The sequence below is a fragment of the Cyanistes caeruleus genome, chromosome 1 (genome assembly GCF_971803275.1).
Source record: "Cyanistes caeruleus chromosome 1, bCyaCae1.hap1.1, whole genome shotgun sequence".
Classification (NCBI taxonomy): Eukaryota; Metazoa; Chordata; class Aves; order Passeriformes; family Paridae; genus Cyanistes; species Cyanistes caeruleus.
Genome location: NC_141701.1, coordinates 135,618,137 through 135,636,580, shown reverse-complemented (window position 1 = coordinate 135,636,580; position 18,444 = coordinate 135,618,137). Strand labels below are relative to the sequence as shown.

The window sequence follows — 18,444 nt, the reverse complement described above, 5'->3', positions numbered from 1 at the left end:
GTGACTATTTGTGTACAGGGTTGGAGATAGGCTTATAGCTGTTGACTTGGTGGGATGGAGCCATATTGGCCAGAGTTCTGGTGTGGCTCTGCTTATACCCTTTCATTAATAGCAAACACCCCAAAATATTTGTAAGCTAAAAAAAAAAATTGATTTTGCACCGTTTTCTCCTGTATAGAAAACTGAATTATTTTATTGGGTTAGAAATTAAGGGAATATATCTCCACTCCCTACTGACTGGATCACAGTAAGTCCTTGTTTCTAGAATTAGCTTCAGATGAGGCTTTTTGTTTATTCATTTTCTGTTACGAATTGAGCAAAGATGATACTTCTCAGCAACCAGTTCCTTCTAGTTCATACGAAGTTTTTCTCCAATCTCCTCTGAGGCCTGGCTGCAGTTCTAGTGGCATTCTTAGTAGTCTCTGGCTGAAATGGTTCACTGAAGTGGCAAGCAGTAAGCTGTTAGGCTGGCCAAGCCCATCACTTCTAGAAATGTCATGTAGGTTTGAGAGATAATTTGGAAAGTGAAACTTGCTTATTAATTGGATTTTTTGTGCTGATGAATGGTAATGTGCTATTATGAGCAAAACTTCTGTTTTTTGAGATGCTTCCTGCATTTAGGGAAGCAAACATTCTCTTTAAACTTTTCAGAGGATACCCTGACTTTTTTCCTAAGAATTTTGGAATGATGAATTGTGCCACCAGCATAGTGAGGTTTAGGACCATAATTTTAAGCGACACATCATTACTAAGATCTACTTAGATACCATCCCTGCGGAGCTACATGTGTTGAGTTCTGTGGTTTTTTGCAATCAGTGTATTTCCCTTTAGTGGTAAGCACTAAAAATTACCCTGGGTTCACAGTGTAATTGAAATGTTGAGGCCAGAGGGTGAAGCTATTGACTTCCTCTCTAAATGTAATGGGGCAGTGCTTCTAGTTGATGAAAAACAGGTCTTTGCCAGTAGTGTTTTGCATACTGTGTTTTTTTATCATAAAAGTTACTTTTATGCTGTGGTTAAGAAATAGAAAGGTTTTAAATTCCATTGTATGGAAAAATTATTAAGTATCGTATCAAGTCTCTTTCATGCCACAGGTAATTTGACTGTTACATACAGACAAATTCAGATGCCTGGCTTCTCTGCACCTTTGATCCTTTAGATGTGCATTGCAGTAATTTTACATAGTGCTTTTCACATTGCATCTGAAAATACATTTCATTGTCTGGACCGTAGAAAGTGGGATTTTGGATGTACTCCTTTCTTCAACATAATGCTGCTTTTAGCATCTGCGTGGTCTGTACTTCACTGTTGAATTTCTTTACTAGATGCTTAGACCTGGAGCTGTACCCTGTAAAGAGAACTGCAACGCTACTTTTTGCTCTGCCTGTATTTTGTGAATTTGAACTCTTGCTCACTAGAAAAAAAATGATCTTTAGCTCTACAGACATACAGAAAATGAGGAAAATACAGTTTAATCTGTTGCAAAATGTAGATTGATCAGAAAAAAAAAGTTTATTGTTCTACCTGTGCTCATATTATTTTTTGTCAAGAATATGGCTGATGTCATAATTTTCAGTTGCATTATTTTTTCCCTAAAGAATGTATATAAGTATTATAAGATTGTAATGTACTACCTTACAGTTCTTCAAGTTTCTTCTTTTACTTTTGATAACAAGATCATAATATCGTTTCTGTAGGATAATTGCATGCCAAATTAGCATTAGGCAGTACAGGTGAAAATGCAAGGCTGGTTTTCTTCAGGCAAAAGATAGTGTCAGTAGCAAGTGATGTAATGAAGTGAAGAAGTAAAAATTCTTGAATCTGATTTCTTTTGTTCATGGCATCAGTCTGTCCATCTGTTAGTTGCTCTGCAGTTGCTCTTGAGGTCCCTGGTCAATTTTGGTCAAATTCCAAGGCAGGAAGAAGGTCTCAGAATAACAAAGTGCCTGGAAATTCAGAGCCACTCAGTAGGTAGATGGAAGAGAAGCCCCAGTCATGCTTCTCACTGAAGGTGAGATGGGGGAGCTGTTGTGGCCGGTCAATCAGCACGTGTGTGACTGCCAAAAACCATTCTTTCCCTTACAGGGGATCTGACAGGATGAAAGAAGATGAGGGGGAGTTACAAGATGTATGAGACCGAAGTCAGTTCTACTACTCATGTAACAACTTGATATATTTGTTTCTGAAATAGACTTTAAGCCTTCTTAGAATTCCAAAGCTCCCTGGAAAATTTGTTAACTTGTTTTAAAAAGTATTTTCTTCCAAGTAAATCTACCTTTGGATGAATGAAGACTTTAGAGAAGAGATGGAAATTTGCACAATGGTGGGGAAGAGCTTTAATCAAATCCACATATTTTTTTAAAACAAAAAAGAGTGGAAGTCATGAAAGTTAATTTCAGATTGTGTCACTTGACTGATAACACTGTTCATGCAAAACTGGGCTTGCTCCTAATAGAAAAAATATGGAAAAAATGAAGGAAAAATCTGAATTTCTGAACCTCTTCAAGTTACTTAAATTGCTTAGAGAGATTAATAGATATTAGAGATTAATCTTTGAGGTTTTTTTAAAAAGACCAGAGTTTAAGCTTCTGAAAATGCAGCGTATTGGAAGCATGGTTATAGCTTTACAAATAAATGTACAGGGAACAGGGGTGTTTCATTTTGTTGTTTGTTTGAGGTACCTCATCTTCATTAAAAGGAACAAAAGCCTCATTAAATTTCTAGACAAGACTCTGGCACTGTGAAAGTCAATAAAATTCGGGGACAGTCAGAAGAGAAAGATAGGCATAAGTCATCAAACTATATTAGTTAACAAGCTGTTTTTATTTAACTCTTCTTCTCATTGGAGTGACAAGTGGTGATACTTGTTTCTCTGCTGGGTTCTGTAGCTTGAGTGTGACAGGACTTCTCTGTACTGCATTATGTTGCCTGTAATCAATACAACAAATTGCCTGACAGATTTGAAAACCTAACCCAGAGTTGCTTGATTTGTAGCATATGTTGGCTGGTATATTTACAGAATATCCTTGTACAAAAGGAAAGGAGAAGTGCAGGTGTGAAGAACGTTGCTCCTTAGTAATCCTATATCTTAGAGTCTGTGCCCATGCATCTGCAGGAAAAAATGTGCTGACAAAGGACTCCAGACTGCACTGAGTAATTCTGTGTAAATAATGATTTTACATGGCACCTTCCTCTGTAGCATTTGCATAGCATTAACAGTGTGGGAGTTCTACTCAACCTTATATTTGAGACCATAGGTGGAAACAGGAGAAAGGCTTTTGGAAAGGCTCCTGTGAAAGGTACTCTGAGATCTCTCTTGGTGTGGAGGTAAAGTGGCCAAGGAGTGTTCAGCATCATGGGCCTTGCCAGCTGGAGTGGAGCAGCCTTAAACAAGAGTGCTCTAGGAGCTTAGGGTTCTTGCTGCTGTGGGAAACCTACAGGGAGGTATTAAGGAATAAATGTTCACTTACAAGTTGTTTTTTTAGGATTTTTAGGACCTATGTACAATGACTGAGCATTATTTGAATTTTGGGAGAGCAATTCTAAAAGAAACTTATATTATGTCATTCTGAAGTCTAACACCTTGAAGTACTAGTGCTGAGTTTGAAGCTTTTTGACTCTGATAGTGCAGATGGTAAAGTTTAAAATTACAGAGATTGCCAATCTGTAAGGGTAAATTATCATTTAATAAAAATATATTTTCATTATTAATGGGTAAAAACCCTGTATGTTAAGAATAGCAAAAGAAAGATGTTCTATGAAAAATAAGATCAATAATACTACGTAATATGTCTTCCAGCATACCAAAACTGATTTTCTATGTTTCTTTTTGGTTGTCAGTTCAGTCAATGAACTAATTAAGTTAAATGAATGTTAGGAAATTTTTAACTGTAATTGGGATTAGACTTCTGCTTTCTGAAGTTGGAGCTTACCTTTCTGACTGAGAGCTTGGTACAGTCCCTTTCATGTTCCACTGGTGGACTGTCTTCCAGCTGAGGGAAAAGGAATGCAGAGGAAGCAAATGTGATTATTTTGCTAGCTGATAAACTCAAATTGCTTCATACATGCTCTAGTAATTTTATTTTAATGAAGATTTTATTTTCTCATTTTAGCTGGCTTCAGGAAGAGCTCAGCTGTCCTGATTGCCAATTGTGAGACTATGTTAACTTCAGAATTTGTACTTGGTGTTGGAAGGACAGTTTATTGTTATTCTCTATATATCAGATTTGTGCTTTGAAGTAGACCATGTTGTCAAGTACTGGGAACCTACTACTCTAACAGAAATAGGAGGATTTTATTGAAAATGAATTAACAGTTCTTGTGTTTACCACAAGAACTATTAATAATTTATTACAATATTATTACTTTATAACAAGTAATAATTTATAATTCTGGTTCTCTTCTTGCAGTCTGAATGCAGAGAAAGCAGGAATATGTCTGTGTTCTGATCAGGCTGGCACTGTGTCTGGAGTGAAATGGGTGTTGCTTTCTGGGATTGTCTTTCAGGAAAGCAGTTCTCTGTACAGAAACAGCTCGGCCATGTGAGCACCCTCTGGTCTCAATAAGAGGGTATTGGGCTGTAAGTGAAGGTGCTTCAGTGTTGTCACAGTTGCTGGTTAGCTTTATCCTAGCCTTGTATTTAGAGATTGCTAGATTATTGAGAAGAATAACTGTATTATAATAGATTTGCTGTCTAAATAAATATCCCAATAAATGGAAACGATTTTCTCTGTGATCACCAGAGTTATCACTGTATTTTCCTATATGTTACTATAGGCATTAACGTGTGTAGGGGTTCTATTTTATTACAAGGGAAATTTTAGAATTCTGAAGCCCAGTCTTAAACAGGCAAGTAACTTAGTTCTGGCTTTGTGCTGGGATCAGAAACAGCCAAGCTGAAGACATGGCACTACAGTGTAGTGAAGAGTGGGAAGACAACAGGAAGTCCCTGTTAGAATTCTTCCTGTGGTGGTGCTTAAGCCAGTTGTAAACCCATGTGTGTTCAGACAGCATCACTAATACTGTAAGTGAAAAGCCTTCTGTAAAAGAACATGTGTGTGCTGTCCAAAGCCGTTACATTTGATGTGATTTAATTTGGATGCTTTTACCATCATTCCTGAGGGTAAACGAAAAAACAAAAAGGAAAAAAAATCCTGCCTACTTTCTAACCTGATCATGGCTGCATCATGGCTGGTGTGTACACTGTCTTCTAGAGATTCAGATGTAATCAAGAAACAGTTAGTACTGTAAAATTTGGTACAATTTGGTAAAATTAAATGTATCTTACAGTTGTTTTCATGGGGATAAGTAAGTGGTGGGGGGGTGGTACATTATGGAATAAGCATTGCAGTATTTTTTTTCCATGTTTTGCTCAGACATGAAAAATTAACAAGTAGAGAAATTTCAAATTAAGTCACATTGCATTTTGTCTTAGACATGATGATGTAAAGTAACCAGGTGAATAGTACTAATGTGATTTAAAATGCACTTAACAAATAGACTTTTGTAAAATTTTTGCTAGATTTTGCTGTTTTCATCTTTTGCTGACATGAAAAACTAACAATAGAATAAGTGGACACTGAAACAAAACTGGTATAGTTGTGTGGACGCTGGATTAGATAAACAGGAATTTCCACAAGAGCAGTACCTTTGCCATGCAGGAACTTGCAGGTAGAAAGTGAGTTATCAGCTCTTGGGAGACACTGAGTAGGTAGCAGTGATGATAGCTGCACTAAACTTATGTGTTCTCAGGAGTTTGATCTCATTAACACCATAAATGTTACCAAGTGCTTAATGGTGTGACAGAAGTACACTTTTCATAAGAGTAGACATGACTTTCATTTCTTACACCGTCCCTACAAAACTTGGCTGTGCATTTCTTAAATAGAGTATTAAAAACTTGCTTCACGTTTCTAAAGATTGCCAGCTGCTTTACTAGAGTGCAGTTTGAGGAATCAGATCCTGTTTTATATCCAGTATATTCATTTTTATGGGATAACATGCAGAATGACACTTTCCTATAGCTAAAGCTAGTAAAAAGTTAGGTTTTGTTTGGACGTTGATTGTTTTCTGAAACAGCGAGATCTGTGGCTGTAGATGTCAGATAAAGAAAAGGAAGTGCTAGAAGTTGGTTAGAGAAAGGAAACACAGAACTAGTCTACTGAAAATAACTATGGCTAAAATCCAAGGAAGTGGGCACTACTTGAGCTTAACTGGTGAACTGAACTGATTGTTCAAGAGAAAAGAACTTTTCTATGTTGTGACTCAAACTGACACTTGACAGATCAATCCTGCTATCACATGTCCTTCTTGGAAGCAAACATGATGGTGAAATTGTCTTGAGAGTGGATGCAGGAAAATTTTTGAAGAATTAGGCTGCCAAAGTGATGAGTACCTTACTGCATGAGTTTTTAAAACAATTACTAGAGCAACTTTCTTTATGTGATTTAGATATTGTGAATTTTTTTGTGGGGTGATGGAATGGTGTGTTTACAAAATGCATCATAAAATACATTGTTGAAGTAATCTAATGAGCTTATACATTGATAAAATGCAAGTTGCATTTATGCAGAAGAAAAATGACAGTTATGCTAATCTCGGTTATTTTCTTTTGCCTTTAGTTTCTGAAGGAAAAGTGATGTGTCTTGTGTGCTTTCTTAGTTTCTCGGGTTTTGGATTAAAATATCAGTATAATTGTGTCAGATGGGTATGCATATATGTTAAACAGCCTGAAATGGTACTGTGCCATTTCTTGTACCCTGCTTTTTTTCCCCTTAGGGTTATCTTGTGTTTCTAATTCTGTGAACTGTGTTACATCTTAGAAAGGAGTTCTTACAGAGGGAAGGAAACACTCCAGATACTTTTTTTTCCACTATGGAGAGAGATGGTTTTTGTATTTACTGTTTCTTACTTTTTTTTTTTTTTTTTTAATGTTCATAGGGTTTTTTGTAACAATTTCAATGATAGGAAAGAACTCAGAATGGAATCATATTTCAGCCTCTTCCTGCTGTTGACTTGGTTTGTAGCAACTTTTTTCCTTGTTAGTCTTTGTGACCTGAGCAGTGAAAACACCTTTTCCTCAGACACATTTCTCCTTTTTTGTTCTTGTGCACTTCTCAATTTCAATTGCTAAAGCCCCCCCAGATTTCCACCAGAGCTTCACCATCATCACTGTCAGTCTACACTTTGTTGGTAAAGGATTCAGCCTTTCAAAGAATTGTTGCACAGCATCTTTCTGGAACGTGCTTCACCATGCACTGCTGATGTGCTGACCCTTGCGTATGGTTTGCTTATTTACTCATACAGAAAAAGTATCTGGAGTTTTAGGGAAATGGAAGCCCTTCCTTTTTGTGAGTATAACCTGTTTCTGTTTCAGAAAGCTCACTGCAGTTTTTAGAGAAAAGTGTAGATACTTGAGAGGCACAATTTTAGGGAAGTTGTGCCTCTTTTCTACTGTTCCTTTTTAACCTTCTAGAATCTGCATACAAAGGAGATTTCTGAAAGAACTGAGGAAGTTGTTTCTGAACTGTTCTTAGTTTAGTTACATCAAAATATTGGGATCTTAAACATAGTTTTTAACAGTAGGACACTGAACTTGGCAACAGATGTGAGAGGACATTGGATAGGCTCTTTATTTTTTATTTAATAAATAGCATAATTGTGGTTCAACTTCATTGTGTTCTCAGAATTCTAGGTGGTCCCTTTGTTATTTAAAGAGGTGGAAAGCTGACCAGCAGTAGACCTGGATGTCATCATCATCTGTTTTTCAGTCAAAGCTCAGTGTACGATAAGGAACTCCCTGGGCAATTGAATGTTGGACTCAAATTTGGACAGTGAGTCCTTTGGTGCCCGCTAATGTTGATGTATGTCAAACACAGGAACTATGCTTAGGAGTAAAAACAGTCTCCCAAAAAAACATGTTAACAGTGAAGAAAGTAAGGTTAGAACAGGGGAGTGCTGAACTAGTGGAATTGGGTTTAACGTCATACCAGGAAATAAATGAGGGCATACCTTGTAAATGAGGGCAATTGTCAAGCTGGCTGATGATGATCAGGAGCAGTTTTCAGTAACAACAGATTCAAATTTATAAGTACAAAGACTGACTTGGAGAAAAAGTTTGAGACGGTCCATTTTAAGCAATAATTGCAATTTGCTGTTGAAGGTGCTGCTCCTGCTGCAGTCTGTGAACTCCTTTTACCTGAGACACCTCAGTAAAGATTCAAGCTTGAAACAGCTTTTGTCCTCAGCTCATTCTTGTGCCTACTGGAATTTACAAGCATTTTGATACTGACCTTTGGAAGCAGCTGACAGGCCAAGACTGTTTCTGAAAATGTTCTCCTACTGCTCTGTATTGCTATTTATTTATTTATTTTTTTATCTGCAGTATTTAGACACTTCTGCATAAACTGCAGTGGTGTATAAGCACTGTGCAGATTGTAGGAGATAAAAAATGGGTTTAGGATTTCCTTGAAACAGATTTGAAAATGAATGGAAAGTAATGGGTAAGTAATGGCTGCTGACTTCATGGAAAGAGTTACACAAATTTGATTCTGAGTTGTAACTGCTGTTTGTTTAATAATAACAGATTATTATTAATTTCTAATTAATAAAATCAAGAGATTTATAATATAGTATGTTGAATACTTTATTAGGAGGTTGAGTACTTCATAGGAGATAAATATGGAGTGATGTTTGATTAATCTAAAAGTAGATGATCAACAGTAAAACCAATCACTGCAAAATTGTACTGAAATACTGTTTAAGAAGAACTTGATTGATGTTGATTTTAGTATAGAACAGCAGTCTTCTCTTAATTTTCCAGATCTACTTTTACTCTTCCCTCTGCCTTACTTAGTTGGTGACAGCATTTTTCCACAGTCCAACAAATGTGCAGCTGGCTGCTTTTCCAGCCATGTGTAGGCTGCCCCAAACACTCTGCCAGCATCCCTGCTGCCAGTCCTGCAGGGTGCCGGGTTCTTCCTCCTTCCAGCATTGCTGTCCTGGGGACTTGACCGCCTCAGTCTGCTCTGGCATCTCTGCAGTAACCCCCTGCTCTGTAAAACCTTCCCAGACATCCTCTCCAAGATTTCTCAAGCTTGGAGAGTTGTCTCTTGTGAGGAAGTGTATCTGTTCCACCTAGTAATAGTTGCTAAGCAGGACATTTCTTCTAGCCACATGTCATGTCAGCCCTGCCTGCTTCATTACAGACTGTCTAACTTGAGATGTTATTGTTCTGCTTTTTTTTTTTCACCTGAGAACACATTCATTTTGTGCCGTGTTGCACTGGTACTGCTGTTCTCTCTTTTGCACAATTAGGTGATATAAAGATAATAGAGAATCTCCTGCCATATATATCTTAAAATGAACCAGAATAGATTTATTTTTTCTGTACACAGCAGTGTCTTGGAAGTTTTCAGACTATTCACATTGGCAAGAAGGGAAGAGGTTGGCTTGCACTCTGGTATTAATTTCCAGGGTCCTTCAGATGAGAAATTGGAACAAGATTTTTTTATTTGTTTTGGTTAAAACCAATGAGGCCTTATTTGTATAACTGTCTCAAAGTTAGAACTGCTCTTTGGCCACACCATTTCTCTCATGTACGAGTTTGTTTTGTTTCCAGACTGCTTTTATGACACACATTTTGTTTGACATTTGAAGTACTTCTCAGTCATTTGGCCATTGCTGAACCAAAGGGTGAATTGGCCACTTGTTCCCTTCCCTTCTTCTTTTCCCAAGACAGTTTTCTGTCTCTTGCATCTTGTGGAGTTGCTAGATAATTGTATAATTTAAACTGCAGGTTATTCTAAGTTGGTTCTGTGACTAGTCTAATAGTTCGTGTAGTCACCAGATAAAATGTGTTTCTGCAGAAACTCATTTCCTGTGTTTGAGTGTCACTTTGAAATGAGAATATTAGGTAAGCAGTCAGGATACCGTAAGTGAGGTTCATGCTAAAATAGGATTGTTTGCAGATTGCAAAAAAGGAATACGTGAAGAAAGGAAGGAACTTTTCCAGTATTTCTTCAGTTTTTCAGGATCCCTCTGGTGTTGCAGCCCTGACCTATAGGATTGTCATCCTTTATTAACAGATGGCTGCCAGCATTTCTGTGCAATGCTAACAGTACTTCTACAGGTTTGAAGAGAAGTCTGCAGTTTAAGAGTACAAAGTAGATAAACGTATATCATTTTTATGACCACTGTGATGTTTCCCTAACTTTGAAAAGTTCCTGTATTGTGCTGTTTTAAAAGAAGCATCCTGAGCTTTTGAATCTCATGTACAATTTGGTGAGCCACCATTGCAGCTGTGCCTAAGGAAGTTTTAAGGATCATATGATACGAATTATGACACTAAATGGTTTATATTTAGAGTGATTTCAAGAGGAGCAAAAATGACGGGGGGAGGGTAGGGAAAAGAGCAAGTGCTGTTTGAGAGTGCATTTCTGTTTGCTTTATTGTGGTTTCTTAGGATGTTCTTATTTCCCATATATTCCTAAGAATGCATAATTTGTCAGCTTCGGAAGTATTATTTTGAAGAATGTTATGCAATTCTGTCAATTTATCTTGTTGACTTGACACATAGTTGGGGTGGGAAGGGACACTGAACAGGAAGGAAAGTCCTTGTTCCTGAATGTCGTTGCTGCATAGCTCTCATATCCTCGAGGATCACCCGGACAAAAGCTGAGTCAGAGCACAGCAGCGCTCTGCACTACAGCAATGGCCCAGTTCAGGATTTTGGACTGCATGATCAATCACAACTGGAGTTTCATATGTAACCTGTACTGTGCATGGAGCGATCAGGTTTGTTGTTTGCTTATCCTTACATAGAAGATGATTATATAGTTTAGTATAAGGGGAGAACAAAAAGGCTCTGGTTCATCTCTTCTCCCCACCCCCAGTCTTGCTGAGGATGAAATATTAGAAATGCTGATAATTACCAAGGAGTTTTCTAGAGTTAAAAAGCATACAAAGCATAGTTTGACTATATAATTGCTTTTTTTAACACTTTGAGTACTTTAGTTTGTTCTCTTTAGATTATGCTTTGAGGGGTTTTGTTTAATGAATTGCACAAAAAGGTAAATATCACATACAGGAAGGGGGATATGTGCCAAGACAAGCCGAGTTGTTAATAAACATAAAGCTGATTTGTTTTCCTGCTTTAAAAAAAGTACTTGATCATGTATAGGTTTTTAAAAAGTGTGAGGGGGAGGTTGTTACTTTTTTTTTTTTTTATATACAGGATTAAATAAATCAAAGGATGTTATTCAGTTCTTAATATGGACAGATATAATTGTAATTCACTACCTTGCTGTAGAACCGGATGGGGAGAAAGCCAAACAAAAAAAGTTGCATGGATGCTGAATTAAAAATGTTTCAAAATAGAATCCACTTGCTAAAGGTTTTTAAATAAGTAATTTATATAGTGTATGCAGTTGTAATACTACTTTAAAGTTACTCTAGATATTACCTGTATTTCTCATGTAACATTCAGCCAGTTACTGAAGAAAATTTATTGAATTTTTATTTGATGTAAGGAGAAGGTAAACACTCCTTATAAAGTTGCAGATTTGGTACAGTTACTAGAGACAGGTGATTCAGAATTTTTTACTACTATACATAGAGGTCCTTTGAAATAATCTGCCAGTTAAAAATGCTTACAACCCCTGTATGTCACATCTTTACTGAAGCTTGTTAATCAGGAAAATACGCTGCTGGGTGATGGTGGTGTGGTTTGCTTTTGTTTTTTGTTTGTTTGTGGGTATTGTTTTACTTCTTTTGTTAATGGTGCAAAACCTGATTGATTGTGCCTGGGTTTTGCAAGTGATCTAGATGATGTGGCAAGTAAAAAATATCTTCTGTTGAATTTGAAAAAACAGAGGAAACATGATACATTCTCTTAAAATTTTTATAGATACCCCACTGTTTGATCTAGTTTGCTTGTATATGTGTTAGAATTCACCTATCCAGTCAAATGCAATATGACAATTGCTTCCCATGTTTCACAGGAATCAAGGAGAAATAAGAGAAGTCTTAGTATGTGGGAAGTCCTGCAAAGTTTTAAAGTGCATTTGATATAACTAGAGGGAAGATAAAAGAGAGCTGTTTTTTGAGCATATTGATGTGAAAGGCTTTAAAAAACCCAAAATACTATCCCCCACCCCAAAGCCAAGTTCCAAACACTTCCTCCTCCAAAAAAACCTCTCCAATCAAATCCAAACAAACAAACCCCAAACAAACAAAAAAACCCCAAACAAACAGAAACCACCAAAACCCCCTCACCCCGATGCAGAACAGGGTTCACATAATCTAATAACTGTTTCTTACCAATATGGAAAGAAGAAAAAAGCTTTAGATCATCATACCCTGACATAATTGCATGTTTGAGGTAGTAATATTGCAGAACTGTTTGGTCTTGCTAGATTTTAAGTAGACTGTGCAATTGTTATGTGTGTGTGGGGTTGTTTTGTTTACTTTAACTGATGTCCAGGCTCTGTAAACTATACAATTTCATGAACTGCTGCTGATACTTTTCTTTGAAATGAAGCTGGAAGTTAATTTATGGGATATTACAGTGCAGCTGCTCTGTTCCTGCTGCATTGATGTGCCATGGCAGAAGTTCAAGCTGCCAGGCCTGGGGAGAGGTGCACACTGCTCCACATAGCAGTGCTGCTCTCCACCTTTCCCACCTCACAGAGCCCAAGCAGGCTGCTGGTGAGAAAGCAGATGGATGACTTGTGAAGTCTGTGTCACTAATAATATCTCAAATTAGGTTGTAGTGATTCTGAGGATTTCTTTTGTTTTTATTGTTCACCACCCACTCCCTTGGCACTGCAGCATGTATTTCCCAAAGCCTATTTTTTAAAACAGGAAGCAAGCAAGTATGAGATAGCAGGGATATTTTCTTCTGTCTTTCATGGTGGCTTAAATTTTAGAAAAAGTATTTTCATGGTGTGATATTAAAGTTACTATGGCTGGACACAGTCGCCCTTTGCACTCTGATACAGCAAGCTGTTGTGTGTATAAGAATGGTTTCAAACGATCTGCAATGTTTCATACTTAAACAAAACCCCTTAAAATTCAGTTATTCTGTGATGTAAATCAGTGAAGTTCTGTTGGCATCAGTGAGTTACAGTTTTTAGTCCAAGCATTGAATGTGATTGATGGCTGATGGATCACATGGTGATCCATAAATAATTACTCACAAGCCTTCAGTGACAATAAACTTGATTGCTTGCAGTTTTTCATCATTTGCATTTTGTTCATGGGAGAACTGCACTACCTGTGTTAAAAATATTTCTTAAAATGAGTTATTGCAAAGTACCAAAGTGTCTTGCTTCTTGCATGTGCTGTCTGTGACAGCTGGCCTGTGGAACATGGGGTAGATTGAAGTGTAAGAGTCCTACTGGCAATTCAGAACTTCAGCATGACTGCAAATGTAGAGTTAGTGAGGCAGAGTAGTAGGTAAAAAGTATGTCGTAGTAAAGAAGGAATTTTTAGTGTTTTTTCTTAAAGAAGAAAGAGAGAGGGTGAGAGTGCTGTAAAAAGTTAAGGCAATTTATGTAGTTGTAGTCTTGGAATCATAACTTAGCATGCTAGCTGTGGTCCAAGAGGAGTTCTTCAGTGAATATGTGGAAGAGCTAGGTAATGTTTTTCCTCAGTAACATATGAACTAGGCTAATCTTCAGTAGGATGTAATTGGAGCTACTCCCTTTGTCCTTGTAAGGATGTCCTTTGTGAGCCTTCAGCACATGAACAGGCTCTGGAGATGCCTGGTATGTCAGTTGACCTTGTGGCCATGATGAAATGCAGTGGAGCAAGTATGCCTAAAATAATAAATACCACTGCTTCAGATGGTTGGAAGAAGTACTGGTAGGTAATATAAAGTAGGTGATTTGGGTTTTTTCCCTCCTTTTATCACAAATGCCTTTCTGTCATGTGTTAGATTGGAAACAGTAGACCACAAATTGAGTGTAGGTTGTCTTCTTACCAGCATAGAGCATAGGTCAGCTCTGTGCTCTGAGCAGACTTCTCAGTTAGTTTGTTTGACTGAGCAGTTAGTTCGAGGAGAGCAGATCAGATCTTCTCATGTCCTGCTCTCACTAGTTCTTTGATGAACTGCATCAGGTTTTTTTTTAATATTATTGCTGCACTCTAGCCTCTAAAAATAATGATAATGTTCTTTCAGCCATGTAACTACTTAGATCTTGGAGTTTACAGCCAGGGGTAAGTATTTTGCAAGCTCTGTAAACTTGCAGTTGTTCAAATTTCACTGCATTGGGTGGGCCTCATCATTGCAGTTGTTGGTCTTGGAGAAACCTTCTTATCAAAGACTATTTTGTTATACATGAAGATTTGTTGTTATGTGGTGACCTAGCAGGAAAGGTGTCTGATTTCTGTTCTTTTAGCTGGAGTTCATTATTGCAGGCAGTGTGTGAGAATGCAATGTTGTTGTGCAAGCCCGTCTCTCGCATCACCATCGTTCGAGCCCCAGAACGCAGCAGTACTGCAGCAGCTGCTGCACTGCAGCTATTTCTCCTCCTCCAGAGAATCTCAATTGACATTAAAAATGCTTTTCAGTTTTCAAAGTGTGTCACTTGGAGGATGAAATAACAAAGGTGTCTATATTTCTTCTGAGATATTTGAAGCTGATAATGATTTTGAAATGTGATACTTGTTATCGTACTGTGCTCTTACTTCTGTTCATCTGCTGCCTCAGAGAGGGAGGGAGGGAGGCAATATGATAAAAATCTGTCTTGGAAGCAGTGCAGGGTGTGCTGTTTTCAGTTTAAGCAAAAAGTGTAAAATCATTGCATGAAACAGCTGGTGACTTAACTCATTGTGGAAATTCACGTTGCTGGAGAAACATTTTGTAATGTCCAGAAGTACAGGGAAATAACTTGGCAACTGTGAGCAATTTGAGCCACAATAATAGGCATGCAAAGACAATTAGTTCTTAAATAAGCAAATAGATTTGTGTTAAAATAATTTCTTCTCTCTCTCTCTATGCTTCAACCTCCAGACAGAAAAACAAGTGTAGATTTATTTGCCTATATCAACCATTCTTACCAACATAGGCAATGCAAATGGGGAGGAAATACAAGCAGGTCACATAAGATCCTGTCATAAGTCAGCATTCAGAAGCTTTTGGATTTGCAGTTAAACTGAAAATCCTGTGAACAACTTTCTCCTTTTTATCCTCTTGGTGACATCTCTGGGCATAAAGATATAATACATTTTTTAAAGATACAAGATATAATATATTTTTTCAAGTTAATGATGTCACACACCTTCTTTAAGCATTTTCCTGTGCATCTTTGTAAAAGAAGTTTCTCACTGAAAATGCTGGTTTTTTTCCTCTGTTATATATGCACAATGGATTACAAATTAGAGGTTGGTCACAATTCAGTTTGGGTGTTTGGATATGTGGCTTTTCATCTGTGTATGCTAATTTTATTTTATTTTGCTTTGCAATGGACAAGCCTTTTCACTTCCAAGTTTAGGCCTTTGAAACATAAGAGTATGTTGGTTTGCACATTACATAGAATGTTGAAATTAAATGTCTTGAAATTCAGAACCAGGATTGTTTATAAGTGGTGAGTTTGCAGGAGTTTATTAATAAGTCACTGTATTAGAAAGCTTTAACACTGAATATCTTAAGCTGTATGTAAATTTATTTAGAGGTTATTTTTGAGTAGTGAAGCTGTGTATGTGGGGAGGTAAAGAATCTTGACACACTGGTCTTCTGTGTGGAGTTTTGAACCGCGTTCTCTGTGTTAAAATTCCTATAATGTTTTTTAGCCTTGATCCATGTAGTTTTTCTTAAAACACCCCCAGTTGTCTAGGTAAGTCTTGTGCAAACGGAATCAAATTCTAGAATAACAACCCATGTGCAATAACCACATTTTTAAGGTTTCTGTTGAGGTTTGACATTGAAGGATCAAATCCCTGATCTTCCAAAGGCTTCTCTTTGGCTTTGGGCAGGTCAAGAGATTTTTCTGATATACATGAAATAAAATCCCAAGTAGAGCTGCTGTAGTGCAGTATTGAATGAGCTTAAGCCTTAACAGCTTGAATTACCAGCAGGTACAGTGATGCACTTATGCAGATGAAGTGATGTGTCTAGCCTCTAAATGATCTCATTTTCTTGTTTTTAGAACAGGAATGAGCATATTGTTTATGTTGAAAAATTCAGTACTTTCAGTAAGAGAAGGTCAGCCTCATGCTTACATTCAATAGAGAGCAGGTATAAGGATGCACTGTTCCACTGCTCAGCCCAAAAGCAATAAAGCCCTTACTCAGTATTGTAGCTGCATCCTGATGTAGCCTAGTCAACACAGAGATTTGCTGTAGGGACAGAGAAACTGGGTAAAAGTGGTTGTTCTCTTGGGTAGTTTGGTCAGCTTTTAACCGTGTCCCTGGTAGAGTAAATGATTTTTTGATTCAAGACATAGTCTCTGCCTACAGTGGAGAAAAATACTATGAAGGGAGAGAGATCTGTAGGTAGTTTCAGGGCTGGTAATAGTTTCAAGTGTGGAGCATCAGGTTACTGAAATGGGGTTTGTGCAGGTGATTTTGGTGATTTTACATTGTGTGGTGGCTTTGGTTTTTTTGAAGGCTTCTGCAAAGCTGTTTCACATGTAAATACGTTTGTGGTTATACCATGGTGGAAGTGTAGTGGAAACTATGTGGTATGTTGTGTGTTTGATAAAGCCTGGGTTATTCTAGAAAGCAAAAAGAGAACAAATTTGATTGAAGTTTGAAGGAACTCATTTCTATTTTTGCAGTAGTTTAGCTGGGGACAGAGGTGGTGTTTCTTATTGTCCTTTCCTGTTTGTAGGAAGCAGAGTGGGTCATGGGCAGCTCATAGTCTTGAATCTGAAAAAATTCCATATGGCTTTAGGAAGGAGGCAGTATAAGGCAGGCAGCTCTTGACAGCTGGTGACTATGCAAGGTGCTCTTACCACTTCTGTCAGACTGCTGAGAAGATTCTTTTATCTTGCATGGAGTAACCTCAAACATTTCTTCAATGCTGAGGAGCAGAAGCATGCTTTCCTTCTCTCCTGTCTCGGATATTTTCAGATTACACTGTAAGGTGAGGACAGAGAATTTCCCATTCTTAACAAGCAATGACGGAACAAGCAGAGAAGGAAAATTTTCAATTTAGCTAAATTAAGATCACATGATATTTTGCTGTTGTGCTAGCTACCAGCCCTGCAGATGTTTCCTTTCTTTCCAGTTTAAGGATGTAGCTGTTAAGAGGGTAAGCTTTTGCTAATGAGTCTATAAGAAAACAAGGAAGCTCTCAATTTCTCTTTGTTGTTAATGTTTTTCTGACTAAATTTAATATTATGAATTCCATGTTTGTTGTTATGAGTAACAAAATTCAAGATGCAAACAACACACATCGTGAAAATAGTTTGCATCTCTATCCTGTGAAGTTTATTATATTCTTTTTTACTCTGCCTTAGTGCTGTTGCTTGAAATGGGCTCTTACTCTGTGGTGGTATAAATTACTATCTGAAGTGCACTTAATTAACTTTGCAAAGAGTCTTGGTCAATTAGTACACTTTTTGGATGTAAATATATATACAAAATATATATATGTGTAAAAAACTAAAATAAACGTTACTGGTTAATGAATTGAAATATGCTAAACTTGGTAGTATCTAGAGTTTAAAGGGAGATCTGAGGAGCTAGTTCATGTTTATGGGGGTTAGGGGCTGCATGTGGGGAAATCCTGTTTAAAAATGGCAGAGCACTGGTCATACCAGACATGATCTTGGTTTTGGTGAAGTTAAGAACATTGTTCAAAAGGTCCAGCCATCAGAACTACAGTATGAAAAAAACAAAGCTTGTGCTGTGTAGAAAAAGAAAAAAGTTGCTTTAAGTCTAGGCAGACTTAGTAAGTTGGAATTTTCTTTACTTTGAAGAACTCTTTCTGAATCTCACCTGGCCTGGGAAGCTGAAAGCTGGTTTCTTTCAAGCAAGTATGTCTAGCTAGACTCAATTTGCAGAACCACTCGGGGTGTTACTGTTTTCAGTCCAGAGCCAGGTAAACTGAAAAATTTTCAGTTGAACAGACACATGGAGGGGGCATTTTGGAGGTCATCCTTGCTGTAGATAGCCTTCAGCTTTGCTTTTTAGGTCTTGTGGAATAGTGATGAGACTGACATGAGCACCAACTGCTTTACAGAGCTGCCTTTCATGAGCAGCAGAGTGCAGTAAGGCAAGTTCGAGCTGTGTAATAACATGAACACATGGAGGTTTTTACTGTTTGTTTTCTGCGTATGCCTTGACCTTTATGAGAACTGAACTCCTTTATCTTGAAAATACTGTTTCTCCTTTGAATGAGTGTATTTACTACAACACTAGTAGTACAGAAGTAGACAGAAAGTGCACAGAAACATGTATCCCTCTGTCCTGCTTCCAAGCCCAAGCCAGCTCTGTAGC

At 37.5% G+C, this 18,444-nt stretch overlaps 1 protein-coding gene and 1 long non-coding RNA gene across 14 annotated transcripts in view; one reads left to right on the top strand and one right to left on the bottom strand.

The window, feature by feature from the left end:
- Nucleotides 1-18,444, top strand: part of ARHGAP21 (Rho GTPase activating protein 21) — a 111,576-nt gene that overhangs the window by 19,917 nt on the left and 73,215 nt on the right. The window contains exon 1 of one of the 12 annotated variants that reach the window (XM_023920175.2): nucleotides 10,681-10,794. The exons of 9 other annotated variants lie outside the window; for them this stretch is intronic. In XM_023920175.2, coding sequence (XP_023775943.2) covers nucleotides 10,711-10,794 — 84 coding nt within the window. In that variant the 5' untranslated portion in view covers nucleotides 10,681-10,710. Of the gene's footprint in view, nucleotides 1-10,680; nucleotides 10,795-18,048; nucleotides 18,221-18,444 lie in introns of those variants that run through there. 2 more of the 12 variants (XM_023920174.2, XM_086861198.1) reach the window with 2 other exon arrangements.
- On the bottom strand, nucleotides 164-18,126 carry LOC147655932 (uncharacterized). Of its 2 annotated transcripts, XR_015278890.1 has the most exons (4): nucleotides 17,944-18,126; nucleotides 16,956-17,079; nucleotides 3,933-3,992; nucleotides 164-3,434 (listed from the first exon to the last, which is right to left on the bottom strand). It is a non-coding gene; the product is annotated as an uncharacterized LOC147655932 (long non-coding RNA). The 2 variants fall into 2 exon arrangements; XR_015278891.1 differs by lacking the exons at nucleotides 164-3,434; nucleotides 3,933-3,992; nucleotides 17,944-18,126 and adding an exon at nucleotides 12,777-16,869 and having other exon boundaries at nucleotides 16,956-17,036.